Source organism: Camelus ferus, chromosome 10 (assembly GCF_009834535.1).
Source record: "Camelus ferus isolate YT-003-E chromosome 10, BCGSAC_Cfer_1.0, whole genome shotgun sequence".
NCBI classification, from domain to species: Eukaryota; Metazoa; Chordata; class Mammalia; order Artiodactyla; family Camelidae; genus Camelus; species Camelus ferus.
This window is the reverse complement of record NC_045705.1, coordinates 63,668,934-63,687,229: the sequence shown is the minus strand read 5'-3', so window position 1 is coordinate 63,687,229 and position 18,296 is coordinate 63,668,934. Positions and strand designations below refer to the sequence as shown.

Here is an 18,296-nt window from a genome sequence, read left to right as displayed (position 1 = left end):
ACCCTGGATCTCTAGATGTTCCTGGATGTGTTTCATTCCTGTAGCCCCCTCCCCTTGTGTAGCCGCCCCTCTTTGTTTTCCTGATTTCCTCAGGATCCCAAGGGGAGCCTGTTGACCTTAGTTTGTTTTACACAATGGGCAGGCCTTGCGCCACCACCGAGCCAGCCAGAGCTGGATGGTCATTCAGGGTTTGGGGCTATTTCTGATCAGATCTCCCATGGAATGTGCCTCCCTCTACTTCCAGCTGCCCCCTCCCCTCCGCAGCAGGAACAGCTGTCATGTGAGGGCCTCTCCCGCTGGCTCAGCCCTTTTGCAATCATCTGGCTGGTTCTGCCAGGATGGGGGTGGATAGTGAGGATGGGCAGAGCCAAGGGGTAAACGAGGGGACATGACAGGGCAGGGGAGCTGTTGGAGGGTAGGGAGGGCTATGGAGTTGAGGGCAGAGGGGTTGCCAAGGCAGGGGAGGAGGGGTGGAAGGAAGCCAGGCCAGGGAGGCAGTCTGGTGAGCTTAGGGCGCTCATCAAAGGAAGTGAGGGCCACACTAGGATTGCAAGCTTTCTAGGTGTAAGGGAGAATTGGTTATAGCGGGACCCTGACCAGTGATTCTTCAGGGAGATCCACATTTCCCCTGACTCACAGGGAAGCCACCAGTGCTTTCCTGCCAGTCGGCCTCCATGCGAGACCTGAGTCACCGAGTCGCCTCGGGTGTTGGCTGCCCTGTGGTGGCAGTGCCTGTGGCCTACTCCACCCACTGTTAGGACAGGGGTTAGCAAACACACCCCTTTTATATCCCCCTCTCTTCAATAGCAACTCTCTTTCTCTTTGACTCAGATGTACAGAATTTGCAGGGATTGCCTGGGGTGGGGTGGGGTGGGGTGGGGTGGGGTGGGGGGAGACCACAGCAAGTAGTCCCTCTCTTTCACCCAAGAGGAAACTGGAGCCCAGTGAGGGGAAGTGACTTATCAAGGGTGCATGCTAGTCTTCCCACAGTTCTTGGGGCCCGCTCACTGAGTCACTTCTGCTCCTAAGAAGAGCAGGAGGGTGCTTCCCTCAAAAGCTGGGTGAAGCACACTAGGTTTTAGAAGTGAAGAGAGGGTGGTATCTAAGGCTGCCAGCAGCCAGAGTAAGGCAGCCCTGAGCTGGGTAAGAAGCATGGAAGTGGAGTAAGTCCTGGGGCAGGGTCAGCCCCAGTGATCCAAGTCCTGGAGCGGGCAGAGGGCACAGGGTGTAGCAGAGGCGGGACTTCAAGTGACAGGAACCTCAACTATGTGGTGACTCAGGCTCTGGGCAGCCTAGGCCCTTCCTTCCCTGCTCAGCCTGATCTCCTTCGACTGGACTAGGGAAGTGTGAGCTGAGGAGGGAGAGAAACCCCGGCTGGTCTGCCCCTTCCCCGGGGAACTAGGGGGAAAGCAGAGGAAGATGGAAAGGATGGGAGAAAGGCAGATTCCAAAAAAGGGGAGAGGAAGCTGGCGTTCCCCTCTCCTGGCCTCTCCCGCCCTGCTCCCCGCTCCCTGCTGGGGAGGGGTGGTGGCTGGGGCGTTGGCTGCTCCGTTCATTCCAGCTCCCTCCCTCGGCTCCTGTTTACAAGTCTGTCCGCCCAGTCCCTAGCTCAGCTCTAATAGCTCTTTTTTCTCTCTCCTTCCTTCCTTCCTTCCTTCACAGCCTCATCCAGTTGTGTTTTGCCGCTCCTTTTTCTTAATCTCTGTCCCCATTTCCTATTATCTCTTTGCTCCCCCAGCATCCCTGCACCCATAGCTCACTGGCCTCCAGGCCATCTCTGCCACTGGGAATCCAGCTGTTCTAATGTGTCCACCTGCACCGCTCTCCCTGCCTACTTCTCAGTCTCTCCTCAGAGCCCTGCGTCTCTTCTCTTGTTCTCTAATCAGCTTTAACTTGGGTTCTGCTTGGACCCGAAGATTTCAATTAGGACTGAGTGTAATGGGGGGGGGTTTCAGGTATCCCAGCTGTCTCATCTGAGTAATGCAGGAACTCCTTATTTGAAGCCTGAGGTTTTAAATACAGGTTGGGATTTGAATTGAGCTGGAGGATGATTATTTTACTTGGCTCCATATTTGGAGTTTGGGTTAGGAGTTTGGGATTTGAGAATTGCTTTGAAAATAATGTTTAGATCCCCATAAGCTTGCTGTTCGACTGGGGAAGATGACAGATTAGAAATCGATGGAAGTGAATAGAGAAGGGCCTGGTGTTTGGCAGGGATGCTCATCTCTGGGCTGGTGTGTATATGGAGTGGAGGTAGGGTCTGGGAGATCCCAAAGGGCTCAAAGGAGGGGTGACAGTAATTTCTCTGCTTCTAAGGCTGAGGTGCCAAAGGGCCCTCGTGGGGAGGAGGCAGGGGGAGTCTGCTTTCAAAGTGACTGCAAGGCACGCTTCACTTCCTTTCTGGGATCAGAGTTTATTTAAAAGCCTTGATGACTCTCTGAGCAGTCGGTATCATCTTTTCTTCTTCGTAATACACTGATTTCAGAGAAGGGGACTGTGGCAAGAAGGGAGGGGAAGGGGAATCCCCTGGCAAGGGGCCTGCCCACAGAGCTCCCCTTTGTGGTTGCTATGGAAACAGGCATAATAAGAACAAAACAGAGGCACGTCGCCTGGCAACAGAAGAGCCTGAGATTCATCACACACACACTACATACATATCAGGGAACCCCTAGGGTGGGAGTGGCACTTCTAGGGAAGCAGGGGTATCCCAGTGATGACGTGTCCTAGAGCTTACCTAGCTATTCCAGTGAGTCTGGAGGACTGTGTGTGGGATGCCTCTGAAGGTGCCAGCGGGAGGGCTGAAGTCCTTTCAGATCCCCTGTTAGCCCTTATTTTGACAGAAGAGTCTGACACAAAGGTTTTGTTTTCAATGCTGGAACGAAGGGACTCCTTGTAACTAAAAAATAGTATATCTGTGTGTAGGGGAGTGAGATAGTGGTGTAAAAGACCTGAAAGAAAAGATAATGTCTATTTTTTCCAAAGCATAGGACCTGCAGGGAATTCAGGACAAGGTAAGGTGACATCAGAGGACAGTTCCTTCTGGACTGAGTGCCTTGAGAGCAGGGATTCCATCTTGTCAAGTTCTATTACCTGCACCACCACCACCACCACCGGCCCCTGGCTCAGTACTGGACACTGGACACACGTTAATGTTTGTGCAGCTGCATGAGAGACGACCCCGTGGGGGGACTGCTCCCTGGGGCTGAGAGGGAGGGGAAGCTCTGACTTCTCCTCATGCGAAGTGTGGGGTGCAGGATGCTGTTGTAACAAGAACAAGCAGTTATACCTATAGTTTGTTCATTCATTCACTCATTCATTCATTCACTTAATAAAGTGATCTTGAGTGATTGCTATTTGCTGGCCACTGCTCAAGGCATGGAGTATACAGCAGGGAACAAAAATTTCCTGCCCTCATGGAGCAGAGATGCTGGAGGGAGCTTTGACTCCTGGTTCTGAGGGTTGTGGGATTTTAGGTAAATCAGTCCCCCTCTCTGAGACCATTTCCTTCCTGTGCGTGAGGATGAAATGAGCTGACCCATTGAAGTGCCTGCAACAGTGTCAGACACAATCACCATGAAGGTAGCTCTGAGGGGTCGGGAGGGGTGGGGCTACAGCCGTAGGCAGAAAGAGAAGTGTTGGTAGAAATTACTAAAATTGTATCTGCAATTGCACCACTGAAAACTGTTGAAAATATTCCCTTCCCCTGGGCTGAGGAGGCTGATCCAGGGAAACCTAGCTCTGGTTCCGGCAGGCATGATCCTGGGTTTTTAGGAGTGGGGTCTCGGTTACCCCTCCTATAACCTCCCAGCCTGGGATGGGGTAGAAGCCAGTCCCCAGGACCACACCCCACCAGGGTTCCTGACACTCCTACCCTGAATGAAGTACCTGGATAGTAATTCCTGCTCTGCAGCTGCTCCCTGAACCAGCCCCTCCCGCCTTCTTCTCTGTTGACCAAGAGGGTGGCCAGAGCAAACAATGGAGCAGATAAGTTGGCTCTGAGCCCAGGACACTACCCCCTCTGCTCTTTTCACTCCTGGACTTCTGATGCAGCCCAAGCCGAGGTGAGGGCACAACATCCACACCCTCCCCGGCTCTTCCCTTCCTGCGCTAGCCCCTCCCTCCAAACTCCCGTGGCCCTTTGTGCAGACCCCCTATGTCTTTTGGCAGAGGTCACACCGCAGCTATCTTTCTGAAAACCAAGCTGTAAATCCGCTCCCATTTTAATATGCACTGGGAAAACGTGCACTGTCAAGGAACCAAATGATTCATAGAGTCAAAAATCCTCCTGTAAGCTGTTAACAGCAGTTATTTTTGAGGTGAGGGACTGGATGGGGGTGGGGAGGGAGATGTCTACTTTTTATTGTTCTACCTTGCCTTGTTGATGTTCTTCACCCTGCAGAGGTATTGATTTTATTTCAAAAATATCCACAAGGATTATCCAACTTGTAGGACTACAGGCCACTTTAGTGTATCTGTATTTTTGGTCCATATTTAAAAAGCTGAATAAATGTTACTTAAAATGAAATAAAATTTAAAAAGCCATTGGTGGAGGAAATTACCACTTGGGTTTTATTTATTTATATTTTTTAAGCATCACAAAGTTAAGAAGTTTAGATTTTTTTTCTTTAAGGTAGATGCAGGGAAAGGGGTGCAGAATAAAATGGAGGTGATTCTTTAGGAAGTCAGGGTCTCTGTGTGCTTTAGATATGTGTGGTGGGATTGCCTCTGCTGTGGGTTTGAGTCACAGTGTGTGTGTGTGTGTGTGTGTGTGTGTGTGTGTGTGTGTAAGTGAGAGAGAGGGAGGGAAAGAGAGAGAATGCTGGTGCCCAAGTATCTGCTTAGTCTCTGTGTCTTTGCATGTCTGTGCCTGTCTGAATGTCTCCACATGTGTCTCCACCTTTCTGTGTCCATTATATGAGTGTCTGCATGTCTATGGCTCCTTTGGCTGTCTCTTCCCTCCCCCACAGCCTGTACCCTGTGCGGGTAACTGGACCTGGGACACAGCCCCCAGGGCTGGCAGCAGAGTTGGCTGTTGGGTATTTTTAGCCTGTAAACATGTTTGCCATTTCAGAGGACAGGGCCGCTGGTCTCAGCCCCAGCCCACTCATGGTCTTGCAGCGAGGAGGACGCTTCTGCCCTGGGGCCAGGTCTTCTCAGGTCCCCAGCCTGGGGGCTCCGATACCCAGCATTCTGGACGGAAGGGAAACTGGCTTGATGAGGGCAGAGGGTGGCCATCTAGGAGGGAGGATAAGAGTGTTCACGGGGCAGAAGAGAATGGGGGTGTAGCCAGAAGGCCCCCGCACCCCATCATTAAGCGTTTAATAAAATCTCCGTTGAGTTAGAAGTGGCTGTGGGAAATGGCTGTAAATTGGGAAACTCAGCGTCCCGCAAGTGGGGAGGGGCTCCGGAGAGGGGGTCTGAGAAGAAAGGAGTAGGAAGGGGAAAAGCGGGAGCTCTGGCTTTTCTCAGGGAGTCTGGACAGTGACGTGGGAGGCCGGCCCTATTCTTCCCAGGGGTGCAGGCCTGACTCCCTTGTCACTGCAGGGGCCGGAGCAGCATCACGGCGCTGGGACACTGGTGACCCTGACTCCAGCAGGTGGGGCCAGCGTCACCGGGCTGGTTCTGTGGGAGGGGGGAGGGGCCCCCCAGAAGAGGGAAGGCGAGAAATGGGCGCGGCTGTGTGGCGCTGCGGAACCCAGGGAGGAGTCTGGGGCCTAGGATTTGAAGGGTAGCTGCCTGTGTTGAGAAAAAGCTCAAAGGTCCGCGTCAGGCTGGAGGTCGCGGCCGAACCATCCAAGGCCCCCAGCCAGCCGCAGTCTGAACCCCCTGGTCCTTCCTGCAAAATGGGCCGACTCGCAGTTCCAGCTGTGAGGATGAGCCTCAGACAGCTTCGAGTTTCTTGCCGATGAAGCCACACACCACATACGCTGGGGGTTGAACCAGGCCCGGGCCGGAGGGCAGTGGTTGGGGGGAAGAGGAGTCACCTCCTCGGATGTGTGGCGCCCCCTGGTCCCCGCGGCCCCCAGTGCCCTCCCAACTGCTCGCTCCCGAGTCCCTCCAGGGTCGGCCCGGCTCGCCTGTCCCAGCCCCGCTCCGGCCCCGCCCGGCCCCGCCCTCTCCCCACAGCTCGGGGCAGACCCGCCCGCCTCAGCCGGAGTTACAAGAGCCGCCTCCGCGCGCGGGGGCCCGGCCACTCGGAGCAGCTCCGCCGCGGGGACTGCACCGCCCGCCCTGCCGGACCCGCCCCGACCGGGGCTCGTCGCCTGCAGCAGCCGCAGCACCGCGACCTCGGGCCCCGCGCCGGCTATGGCTGTGCCCTGGGGCTGAACGCGCAGGTAGGGCGCCGGGCGCACCGTGGTGAGAGCGGGGAACGGGACGGGGGGAACGCGCGAGGGGAGGTGGGTGGCAGGGCTTGGGCGAGCTGCTTTGGGTGGGTGTCACTGGGAAGATTCAGTTTGGAGCAAGCTGCTCAGCCCGGGGCAGCGCGGGGAGGCAACGCGTCGCACTCTGGGAGCCGAGCTCTGCCTCTGGAGTTGGGGCGCAAGTTGGGCAAAGTTGGAAAATCGTTCCGAGGCACGCTTTGCTCCGGTCCGTATTTCTCTTGAGGGCTGATTGTTGTCCCTGCTGCACAGCCAGGCGCCCGGTTCTTGGCCTGGTGGCCCCTGTGCCACCCCCTCCTTCTCCGTGGGGCGGTGGCTCAGCGCGCGGCTCCGTTCTTATTCCATGTTTACTGGAGAAGTTTCCGAGATCGCGGCGCGGCCCCTCAGCCCCTCCCGGCGCCCCTGCGCCCCCGCGCTGCGCACCCCCTCCGCCTTCCCCCTCCACTCCCCACACCTCCGCCCCTAACTGCGCGTCCCGAGTCCTCCCGGCCCCACCCAGTTCTGCACCACCAGCTTCTCCCTTTTTTGCTCCTGGAGGCCCCCTCAGCCTCCCTCCAGCTGCCCCGCCCTAATCTTGCCCCTCTACGTTCTCTGCTCCAGAAAACTCCCCTCTTCCTCCAGGGCAGCGGAGTCTGGAAGTTTGCAGCGCGCCTCGCAGCGGGACGGGTGGGTGTGGGGGTGGGGGACATAATTAGGGAGATTCCTGCACTGGGGTGGGCGGGGAGGGGGGCTGTGCAGCGGCACAGCCCTCGGGACCGCCCCTTCCCCTTCAGAGGCGGTGCTGTCTCCCCCACCCCACTCCCAAACCCGTCCGGGCGGGATGGCCCCCGCCCCAGCGCCTGGCTCGGCGCCAGGAGCCTGAGGAATGTGGTGGTTGGAGCCGGTGACTAATTCAAACCAGAACTCGGGGAGGAGTGGTGAGGGGCAAAGGGGAGGGGGGCGAAGGGGCTGTGTGTGGGAGGCGGGGGCAGGAGCCGGGCTGGCGTAGGAGGAGGGCTCCGCTGCCCTCTCTGGAGCCCTCCACTCCAGTGGCGCACGTCTGGACGCAGGGCCGGGGGACGAGGTCCTGCCGTGGAGTTGGAAAGGCACTGGGGCTTTAGGGTGTGTTCAGAGAACCGTGTTATGTAAGGCTCTCCCAGGCAGGGAGAGGGTGTGCAGTGTGCGAGGGCTGGCCTTACCCCTGGCAGAGATCGTCTCCCCCTGCAGTGCCAGGGCCCCAGGATGCAGGGGCGCAGCCCCTTGGCGGCGCTGGCCACGAGGGACACGTGGGGTCTGAGCAGGGCTGTCGGTGCCCCTTGCGTGGGAGGGGATCCCAGTGGGCAGAGCGGGCATGGGGCGACTCTGGCGCCTCTGCACATTGTGGCCACAGAGAATTGTGTGCCTTGTGTGCACTCGTGCCTTTCACAGGGCGTGGCTGCCGGAGGGGAGGTGGTGAGGTGCCCTCCAGGGAGCCTGCTGCTGAGTGCCCTGCTCTGTGGAGTGGATTTGTGGAAAGGTAGGGTAGGATCCTCCCAGGGCAGTGAGGTCCTTGGAGAATGACTTGGACTTTCCGGAGGAAAAGGGACCCAGATATTTACCTTTGTGTCCCCAGCACAGCGCTGGGCTCCCAATAATTGGTTTTGAAAAATTTCTCTACCAGAATCTAGCCTCTGACCGCAGGGATCGCAGGCCCTTCTGCGCTCAGCCTACTGCATGATAGGGGTTGGTTTGATTTTGTGGGACACGATGATGCGTAAGGGGCCCGTAGTGACTGGTGAAGGTGAGGGAGTCGGGGGAAAGGAGGGAGAGATTGAAGATGCCTTGGAAGGCATTTTAGGGCCTCCACACCTGTGCTGGGTCTAAATTTGGGGAGTAGAATCTGCTTTCATTCCCCCTCCCTCCCCCTGCCCCCCATGAGGGAAATCCCTGGGGCAGGGTGTGGCACTCAACTTCCTTTCAAAGCTGAATGGGGACGCTTCCTTCTCCTTGGCCCACAGGGATGATGGGTTGGGCCAGCACATGGGTAGTGTGTGTGTGCAGAGTAGGGAGTAGAAGGGAGCCTGGGCTTAGGGGTTACCTCCTTGCTCTGAGCTGTGAGCTGTGGGATGATGGAGGGTCAGAGAGGACCTGGGACTATGAGAGCTGGGCTAGCGGAGTGTCTAAAGTATTGGCAATGGGGACAGGATGGTGTCTGAGCCCTTCTCCAAAGCCCTGCCCTTAAAGATCATACACAGGGACATTATTCAGAGAACCAGGACACATTGGGAGCCACATAAGTAATGTGGGGCTTAGTGCTGCTTCTCTGGGGGCCCACAGCAGTGATTCAGGGGTTTGAGTAACTTCTTGAAGAGTTAACCCCACAGAGCTGAGGACTCCTACCAGCCAGACTTGGTTCAGGGTGGGTGAGGCTACAGGTTCAAGGGCTCAAAGTGAGACATGAGAGAGTGACCATGGAGACCTGTGGAGGGTGAAGGTCAGCTTACGGTCAAGGGCAGGAAATGGGCTGGGGGGTCCCCGGAGGTCATTTTAGTTCCAGGGAGGCCCTTGGTGAAGGTGCCTGGGCACCGCCAGGCTGGATTCTTTGGTGGACTTGGAACTGGCCTGCTGGCCCTGGCAGAACAAACCACCCAGAGCCTGAGGAGCTGGTTTGAGGGGTTGGGGCAAAGCTGTGGGGGTGGAGAGGTGTGTGCGGCTCTGGGGTGTGGTTATCACCTTCCTCAGAACTTGGGAACTGCCTGGGGACAGAAAGGCTGACTGGGAGAGCTAGTCTGACTCCTGCTGGGAACTCCTACCCGCCCCCCCCCCCCCTGCTGGCTTCTCCCCCCATCCCCCCCCAGCTTCTCTCCCTGGAGTTGGGCTGATACCACGTGCATGTGCACAGGAAGAAGGGAGGTGGCCCCTGGAGAGGGCTTAGAATGGCATGTTTCAGTTGGTGGGTGTCTTAGGGCCTTCTGCTCTTGCTCTGTCCCCCTTGGGCTTCATCCAGGCTCCCAGGGAGCTGGCATTTCCCTGGGCTCCGACCGTCCCGCTGGGCTCCCTGGCCTTCCTGAGCACACAGTTTCCTCCAGGCCTGGGCGAGCTGGAGGAGGTGTGGGGGCCACGTGGGTGGGCCACAGCGGGCTCAGCAGGTTGGTTTGTTTGTTTTGATGGAGCCCCTTTTCCTCCCTATTGGCCTTAGTCCCCATCAAGGGGACTTGGCTAGGCTGTTGTACTGGATGCTTTGGGTCCGGAGTCTCTGTTTCATGGCGGTTATGCGTCATTACCTAAAAGACTGTGTCTCTAGCTGTGCATGGTGGTCCTGGACCTGTCACTTTTGCTGGCATTTGGGGCTTACAGGGCAGGGAACAGCAATGGGACTCTGCCCAGGTGGTAGAGGTATCACGGGGGCTGTAGGTAAGGACTGAAGTAAGTTTCTTCATCCTTGATGGTTCCAGGCCCTGGAGTTTGTGTCTAGAGGCCCAACGGAGGGTTAGCACAGCCCTGGGAGCGAGGCCCCAGCTGATGGAGGCTAAGTGAGGCACTGCACTCGGCCAGCCAGGGAGCGGCATCCTGCCCTGTCCCCGGGGGCTGGAGCGGAGGTTCTAGGGGAAGGGGAAGCGCCTGGCTTGGCGTCCTGGCCGGGCTGGGGGCGGCTCTTTGGCAGCTGGGCCGAGTGGCCTGGCCCCAAGCCCCTGCACTAGCGTGGCCCGACCACTGGGCGGAGAGCTTGGCCTTGGTCTTGGCTGAGGGCAGCTCCCAAACTGTAATCTACCCTTGAGGGCGAGACAGCGAGTTCTTCTTCATACCCTCCTCCTCCCGAGGGTGCCCCACCTCAGAGTTAGTGTCTTAATCCCAGCTGTCCAGGGTCAAGGCCCACTCTTCCTTGGTGAGGTGGCCAGGTGTGAAGACTTCCTGCTGGAGACTGTAAGCTGCCCCCAGCCCCTGCCACAAAGAGAGGGGAGTCCCTCTTGGTCAGGGGAGGGAGAAGGTCTCTCTCCCTGCTGGAAGCAAGAGCTTGGAGCCCTGCGCCTGGGGGAGTGGGAGGGCCCGAGGACTGAGGTGGAGAAAGGCGACAGGGTGGAGCCCAGAAAGCAGCTGGCTGGCGGGGTTGGGGGTGGGGAGCTGCAGGAAACTCCAGCGTGATGAAAGGGGCTGATGGGGAGGAGAGAGCTGGAGCGGGGAGGCTGGACAAACCACCTCCTTTGGGTGGGAGTTGTGGGCAAGGCCAGCTGCCCAGATAGCCAGGGAGCGAGGTAGGCAGGTGAGCAGGGAAGAGGGAGGCACTGATTGGGCACCAGGTGAGCAGGTGGAGCCTCCCTCCATGATGATCAGGGCCTGTGGCTGCCTGGGCAGGTGTGTGCTGTGAGCTGGTGGAGGCAGGGGATGGGGTCTGCTCTGTGTCCAGGGGTTGTGTGTGCGTCCTTGTGTGTCTTTCTTTGATTGTTTCTTCAGTGCCCATGTTATCCATGTCTTGCAACGTGTTCATCAAATTCTCCCTGATAATTCAACCTCCCCAGGACACACATCCCATTCAAGCTGAAAGTGCCCCCTGGGGGTGTGCTGCCCAGAGTCAGCTGATCTCAAAGTTCTTGGTGCCAGCGTAGAATCTGAAGAGAACTCACAGTTCTGCTTCAGTTAGAGCGGGGCATGTTGTTTTCCAGACAGAGGTCTGGCGGCTGCCTACGTGGAGGGCCATTTAGAGACCTCGGCCTGGAAGAGAGGCCAGCCCTGTGTTCCTCCTTGTTTCTCTGGAACAGGGATCTTCCTGTCATGACTGTCCCCATTTCGCAGTGTGTGGGAATGTTTGCCTTGCTCTCTAGGGTGGGTCTGATGACCGCCAAGCCCCAGAAGGGGAATGTTCTCTCAGGCTTCACCAGCTGGAGACCAGAGACTCTACAGGTGAGCTGGGTTCTGGGTGGCTCAGGATTTCTGACTCCTGGGGACACAGCGTCGATGAGCCCCAGAACCAGAAGGGCCCTCAGATCCTGGGCTCTGGGCTGCCTGGGACTCTGCCCATTCTGAGTTTGCTGTCCTCAGGCTGGGCCATGACGAGGCTGGTGTGTGGACAAGGAGGCTGGTGGCCTCTGGCCCTGCCTCTTGGGCTTGTGTCACTTGAAGGGCATCAAGGCCCCTGGGTCTCTCCCTCCTGGCCCGCATCTCAGCCCCTCTCTTTTTCATGTTTACATCCGTCCCTCCGTCCCTCCGTCCCTCCGAGGCGAGGCGTAGTCTCTGTCTGGAAATGCATGGAGGCCTCTCCTTCAGTCTTCCTGTGGGTGTGTCTCCCCATCTCACATCTCACTCTGCCCCCTCCAGTGCAGAGCTCTCGCTTTTGTGTTTATCTCCCTTGTGCATCTTTCTCTGTGGTTTCTCATCCTGTGGGGGTATTTATCTGTGCCTTTGCCCCTATCCCTGGGTACAGACTGTTGGCCTTGGAGTCTGGGAACCCCGGGCTTGCCTTTCAGCTCTGTCTCATACTAGGGCAAGTTGTCTAACCTTGGGTGCCTGTTTCTGCAGCCTTAAAATAAGGATATTAATTAAAATTTTTTTTTGTGGGGGAGGCAGTTAGGTTTATTTTTATTTATTTAATGGTACTGGGGGTCAAACCCAGGACCTCATGCATGCTAAACACTCACTCTACCACAGAGCTGTACCTTCCATACAAAGATATTAATTCTTAATCACATAGGGTTGCTTGGAGACCCCAGGCGTGGACTGAGCCCCGTACTGGGACACCATAGGAGCGCTGCAAAATTCTCTTTCTCTCAACCTGGGGCGGGAGGTTCTTTCAATGTGTGGTTTTGCTTCCTCTTTACTGCCTGGTGAGTGTGCAGGAGAGTAGATGGACCCTCTGGGTGTGTCTCTGTTATCTCTGACTATCCCAGCCCCTCGACCTGGTGACAGGTGCCGGGGCCTTCCCGCTGGTGGAGGTCTCTAGCTCTGGCTGTGAGTCAGCTCATTGTTCTGGGCCTGGGGACTGCTTCTCCCGGGCCCATATGTATGCTGGGTCCATTTAGTCGTGTGCTGGATGGAAATTTCATTGCTGTCAGTGTCCTCCCCTTTGTGGGTGGGAGCATGTCTCTGTGCTTTGGCGTGTCACCGCCTATGTCCCATTTCTGCTGAGCGTATGCACAAACTTGTGTCCCTCTGCTGTGTATCTTGACTTTAGGTTTGGTGCACTGAGACCCACAGGCCTGCCTCTTGGCGGGTGTGTGTATGTGTGTATGTATCAGTTCCTGTCATCTTGACACTGATGCTGGCTGCCAGGCTGTCTTTGGCTGCAAATTGGCTGGGCCCCCTCCCTGACTGTCTTCATTCTGGCTCCTGGGCAGAAGGGGCTCTGATTCCTGGGGGCAGTGGAAGAAGGATGCTCCTTGGAGGTCACACCTGGCAGAAACTGTCTTCCCGGGTCTGCTGCCTGGGTTTCTCCTGGGCCTGCCTAGGTGTTGCCCCCGATCTGCAGAGGTGGCATGCACATCCTCTTTGTGGTTTTGATTTGTCAGGGCAGCCTCATTCTTCTCTAGCTGCCTCTGGCCTGCATGACGCCCTGTCCCTGCAGTCTCAGACGGGTGTCCTCTCTGCCTTAAAGCTGGAGTGGCCTCACCATCTCGCTTCTTTTTTGCCCTCCAAGCAGCCCTCTGCCTTAGAGGGTCTCCACTCCAGCCCACCCCATCACAAAGGTTCCTGCCGGCCAGTGTCCGCTGGACCGCAGGCGGGGAGCTAGCAGACCCGGATTCTAGGGACCCAGTGCTCTCCCTTTGTCACCTCTCTGGACTTAACTCTTCCCATCTGTAAACAGCAGGCGGTGCTATCCTGCAGAACTTTCTGCAGCGGTGGAAATGTTCTGTATCTGCACTTCTAATATGATAGCCCTACATGGCTGTTGAGCTCTTGAAATGTGGCTACTGCAACCAATGAACTGAATGTTTAATTTAATTTAATTTTAATCAATTTAAATAATAGCCACATATGGCCGGCCATGTGGGACAGCTGGGCTCTAAGATTTCTTCTAGCTCCAAGGGTTTATGCCCTTTGGCCAAATGTGCAGAATTCCCCAAAGCTTCAGAAACCCTGCTTTGGATAGCAGCAGGGCAGACCCTCCCAGCCCCCCAGTAACCCGGCTTCACCTGACTTGTGTGGGAGGAGAAGGTAGGACCACCAGGGCTTGGAATAGACCCCAGGGGTGGGAGAGATCGAGGGCTGGGGCCCAAATGCAGAAAATAGGCCCTTGCCATCATAGCCTCGAATCCCCTATCAGCACCCCTGTGTCCATCCAGCCGGATCAGATAAAAGGGGAGGGGGCGTCTTTCCTGGCCACGCCAGGAGGTGAGGCCTGGAGCCAGAGCAGGCAGGATGGTTGGCAGCCCCACCTGGCTGAGAACCCAGCGGGTGCCCTGCTGGGGCTGACCTGCATCCTTGGGTTGAGGGCCTCCTGTTCTCACGGGCTGTGGTCTCTTCTTTGCTGCTGATGGCTTCCTTTCCTTCTCATCAGCCCCTGGTCGAAGCAGGTCCCTCTTGAGTCTCCTGGCTGTGTATGCAGGGACTCGGCCTGGGGCCCTGTCCTACGGACCTGGCAGGGAAGCCCACTCCCAGTCTCATTGGAGCCCCAGCCCCTCTGGCACCCAGGGGTCTGGCCTGTGCAGCGCTCTGTCGATCGGGTTTTAGGCGTGACCCTTGGTGTGTCTGGAGTTGTTGTGGCCACAGTGACTCACTGGGGAAGGAGAGAGGGTGGGGCTGAGATGTGGGCGAGGATGAGCTGGCTGGCTCTCTCCCCCCTTGCCGGCTGCTGGCTCACTGCACCAGGATGCTGGGCTGAGAAAAGGGGCCCTGCTCAAGGAGGAAGAAGGGGTGCCAGGGCCATCGGTGGCTTTGGAGATCTGAGAAGCCCTCGGGTGGGAACCTTTTCCTTCCCTGCCCTGCCTGGCTCCTTGTCTGCAGGGCTGGCTTCTCTGTGCTGGATGCTAGGGAAAGGGTCATCCTGACTTCTGGTAGGAAGGGAGGTGATTGTCACACCTGTGCCACAGGCCACTTGCCCACCAATGGCTCTGCCCACCTCCCAGCCGACACCTGTGCACGCGTGAGTTCGGGTGGTTGGGGAACTGGGGCGGTCTGTGGCCATTTTCACCCGTGTTGTGAGCTGCCTGACAGCGGAAGTGCTGAGTGCCTATGAATTTCCGTGAGTCCCGTCCTCAGAGGCAAACTTAGCACTTTTAAAGCCCCTTTTAGATTTCATTTCCCCACCTCTCGAAGGCTTCCAGCCTTCTGGAACATTCTAAGGCTATATTGGTCATGCCCAGAGCACCTTTTTCATAATTTATATCCAGAACAGGATTTAAAAGGAGTTTTTAATTTTTATTTTATTTTCATTTTCAGTTTTATTATGTGAAATTGATATAATTTGACTTCACATATACAATATATTGCATGTAAATACATATATATAATATACTGCACATATTTTTAAAATTTATATATAGGTACTCTTCATTGTTTCTAAGAACAGTTTAGAGCTTTAGCTTTATAAACTTACATAGTTATCAAAGGAATAAAGCCAACCACAAAATAAGAATCAACAGAATGCAGTAATTCAATCACAATAAAAGGAGTCTTTTAAATCTGCCTACCCGGCACGTGGTGTGCACTCAGTAGGTGTTTAGAGGGGAGTGCAGGTAGGTAACCAGCGAATGCAGGGTATGATTCAGTGCTGGGCTGAGCTGTGTCCGTCCCTGTACAATGTTAGCCAGACAGGAGGTGATCAGCATGCATGTATTTATTGACTGGTTGACTAATTTCTGGATGTAAACAGCTTTAGGGTGGAGCTTTGGGCGAGGCTGTCGGTGCTTTAGAGCCTCCCTGGCACAGCTGCACGGGCATGCTTCTGGGTGATGCTGCCACCATTTTGTGTGGGTGGCCGCGGGCAGGAGTCCTGCCTTGTGTCTTCCTGGGGTGCCTCTGTAGCTGACAGCTCGTCCTGCGGCTGGAGGAGGTCTTTGCCCTTAAGTGCTCACACCTAGGGGGGCCTGGCTCAGGGCCCAGCAGGGCAGCCAGGTGGGCCCTGACTCCACGCGTCCCTGAAGCAGTGCAGCTGTACTCCTGCCTCTAGGGCTCCGGCCAGTGCAGGGAGGCTGGGGGCTTCTTTTCTTCATTTGCAATATGGGGGCCGTAACAGCTCCCTGCTGAGGCTGTCACAAAGAACCTAATGAGAACATGGATGTTGTAAGGCTCCCGTGCGCCAGAGGGTCCCACGCATGCTTTCTTTCTCTTCCCTTCAGTCCTCATGGAAATCCTTTATCATCTCCATTTTCACAGATGAGGAAATGGGGGTTCAGAGTAGTTTAGTGCCTTGTCCGGAATCACACAGCTGGGAGGATGCAGAGCCACCGTTTGAAACTGAGTCTGGCTTCCTCTAAACCTGTGACCACAGACTGGAGAGTCATGTGTGAGGAGAGCTGATGACAGTAGTGGGGGTTGGGGTTTGGGTGTGGCCTGAAGGACAGAACATCCAGCCATCTCTTGTGTGGCAGCCAGTCAGGGTTTGGAGCAAGCGGACTGTTGAGTGGGAGCCTGATCGTGAACTTTTCCCTAGGCTGTGTGACGGAGATTCCCGAGAGAGAGAGACACTGAGGAGAGGAGAGGAAGGAGGGGCGGGCTCCTGGCAAGGCATCTGCTCCTGAACCAAGTCCTGTGAAGGTCAGTAGGAGGAGGGAGGGTGATGAGAGAGGTGGTGATGGGATAGGGCGGGTAGAGACTGCGTGTGGCCCTGAGGGGAGGGCTGAGGGGATGGTTACCTCCAAGGCTGATTATTTATTTATTTATAAACTTTTTTTTAATTGAGTTATAGTCATTTTACAATTTTGTGTCAAATTCCAGTGTAGAGCACAATTTTTCAGTTATACATGAACATACATATATTCATTGTCACTTTTCTTTTCACTGTGAGCTACCACAAGATCTTATATATATTTCCCTGTGCTATACAGTATAATCTTGTTTATCTATTCTATGTATGCCTGTCAATATCTACAAATTTTGAACTCCCAGTCTTTCCCTTACCACCCCCCAAACGTTTGGCAACCACAAGTTTATGTTCTATATCTATGAGTCTGTTTCTGTTTTGTATTTATGTTCTTCTTTTTTTTTTTGTTTGTTTGTTTCCACATATGAACGATCTCATATGGTATTTTTCTTTCTCTTTCTGGCTTACTTCACGTAGAATGACATTCTCCAGGAGCATCCATGTTGCTGCAAATGGCGTTATGTTGTCGGTTTTTATGGCTGAATGGTATTCCATTGTATAAATATACCACATCTTCTTTATCCAGTCATTTGTTGATGGACATTTAGGCTGTTTCCATGTCTCCTCCGAGGCCAGCTGCATCATCCGCTGTCCACTTTCCGTCTTCTCCATCTTGGGAGCATGCCCACAGCAGAAGCAGGCACCTTGGAGACATGCCCACTTTCAGGGAGTTCCTAGCACCGAAGATCCCTGGCTTTCTTGTCCCCTCGTGCCCTTGCGTCCCCACTGCTCTGAGCTCCATTCTCTTATCTCATCCAGATGGAAAAGGAGGAGGAGTTGACCCGGGAGCTGTTGCTGCCCAACTGGCAGGGCAGCGGCTCCCATGGGCTGACCATTGCCCAGAGGGATGACGGCGTCTTTGTGCAGGAGGTGATGCAGAACTCCCCTGCGGCCCGCACTGGGGTGGTCAAAGAGGGTGAGTCACCTCGGGGTGCGGGCCGGTGCTGGGTCGGGTGGGTGAGGTTGGGGAGGGCAGAGGGCAGCATAAGTGGGCTGTGGAGGGCCCGGTCACAGTGGCATCGGGATGTTCGGTACCCTAGCCCTCCCACCCCTGCTGGCTCCTTGTAGTATCCTCCACCGCCAATGAGCTCTGCCACTTTAGGCAAATTAGTTGGCCTCTCTGAGCCTCAGTTTCCTCCTCTCTACAATGGGTGTTATCCCACCTGCAAGTCAGTTCGAGGGCCCAGCACACAGTGGTTGTGTATTGTTTTCCTGAGATCTTGGGTGGTCTTACCTGCTTCTTGCTCCTCTCTGCTCAGGGGACCAGATTGTGGGTGCCACCATCTACTTTGACAACCTGCAGTCGGGCGAGGTGGCCCAGCTGCTGAACACCATGGGGCACCACACGGTGGGCCTGAAGCTGCACCGCAAGGGGGACCGTTCCCCCGAGCCCGGCCAGACCTGGACCCATGAAGTCTTCAGCTCCCACAGCTCCGAAGTGGTTCTGGTGAGTGCCTGGCCGGCTGGCCGCGCCCTGGAGCTCCCCTGGCCACGCCGACGGGCCGGCCCCGCTTCCTGAGCCTCTGTCTGCCTGCTGGACCTGTCTTGTCCTCTGCTCCTGCTCTCAGCCTCTGTGCTCTCTGCTGAGCCAGCCTGCTTCTCCTCTTCATGGGTGGCTGATGCTGCCCCTTCAGAAGCTTCCATTGGTCTCTTCAGAGGGTCCCAGCACTGGGACCCACTCTTGTGGCCTGGTCCTTGATGTCGGGAGGGAGGCAGCCAGCTTTGCCAGGATCTTTGAAATGATTTCACAGTGCCCAGCTCTGCCTCACAGACACCGCTTTCCTCCTTCCAGAGGCCTGGACTCACCTGTGAGTCAGAGGCTGGGCAGCAGGGGCCCTGAGGGGCGTTTCTCTGCTCCTTCTGCTGGCGTTTATTTAGCAAATAATGAGTCTTCAAAGTGGAAGTGTGAACCCAAGTACAGCCAGGCTTAACAAATGCTTCCCGAAAGGTCCCTGGGAGGGTTCCCCTCCAGATTAAACAAACAAGCTAGGGAGTTGAGAGCTGAGAGCTGAAGGGTCAAAGTCTGCACAGAGCTGGTCACCTGGAGGAGTCCCTGGGGCTCGATGAGCTGAATCTAAAATTGATTTTAAATCCTTCTCCCAGACCACATGGTCCAGGAGTCTCACCGCAGCCCCTTCCTGTACCTTTCGCTGACCGGAGTTTCC

At 55.9% G+C, this 18,296-nt stretch overlaps 1 protein-coding gene across 1 annotated transcript in view; it reads left to right on the top strand.

Moving 5' to 3' along the window:
• Nucleotides 1-6,152: 6,152 nt before the first annotated feature.
• Nucleotides 6,153-18,296, top strand: part of AHNAK (AHNAK nucleoprotein) — a 30,518-nt gene continuing 18,374 nt past the window's right edge. Inside the window, 3 exon segments of the mRNA XM_032489587.1 lie at nt 6,153-6,335; nt 16,891-17,047; nt 17,391-17,578. Coding sequence (XP_032345478.1) covers nt 16,891-17,047; nt 17,391-17,578 — 345 coding nt within the window. The 5' untranslated portion in view covers nt 6,153-6,335.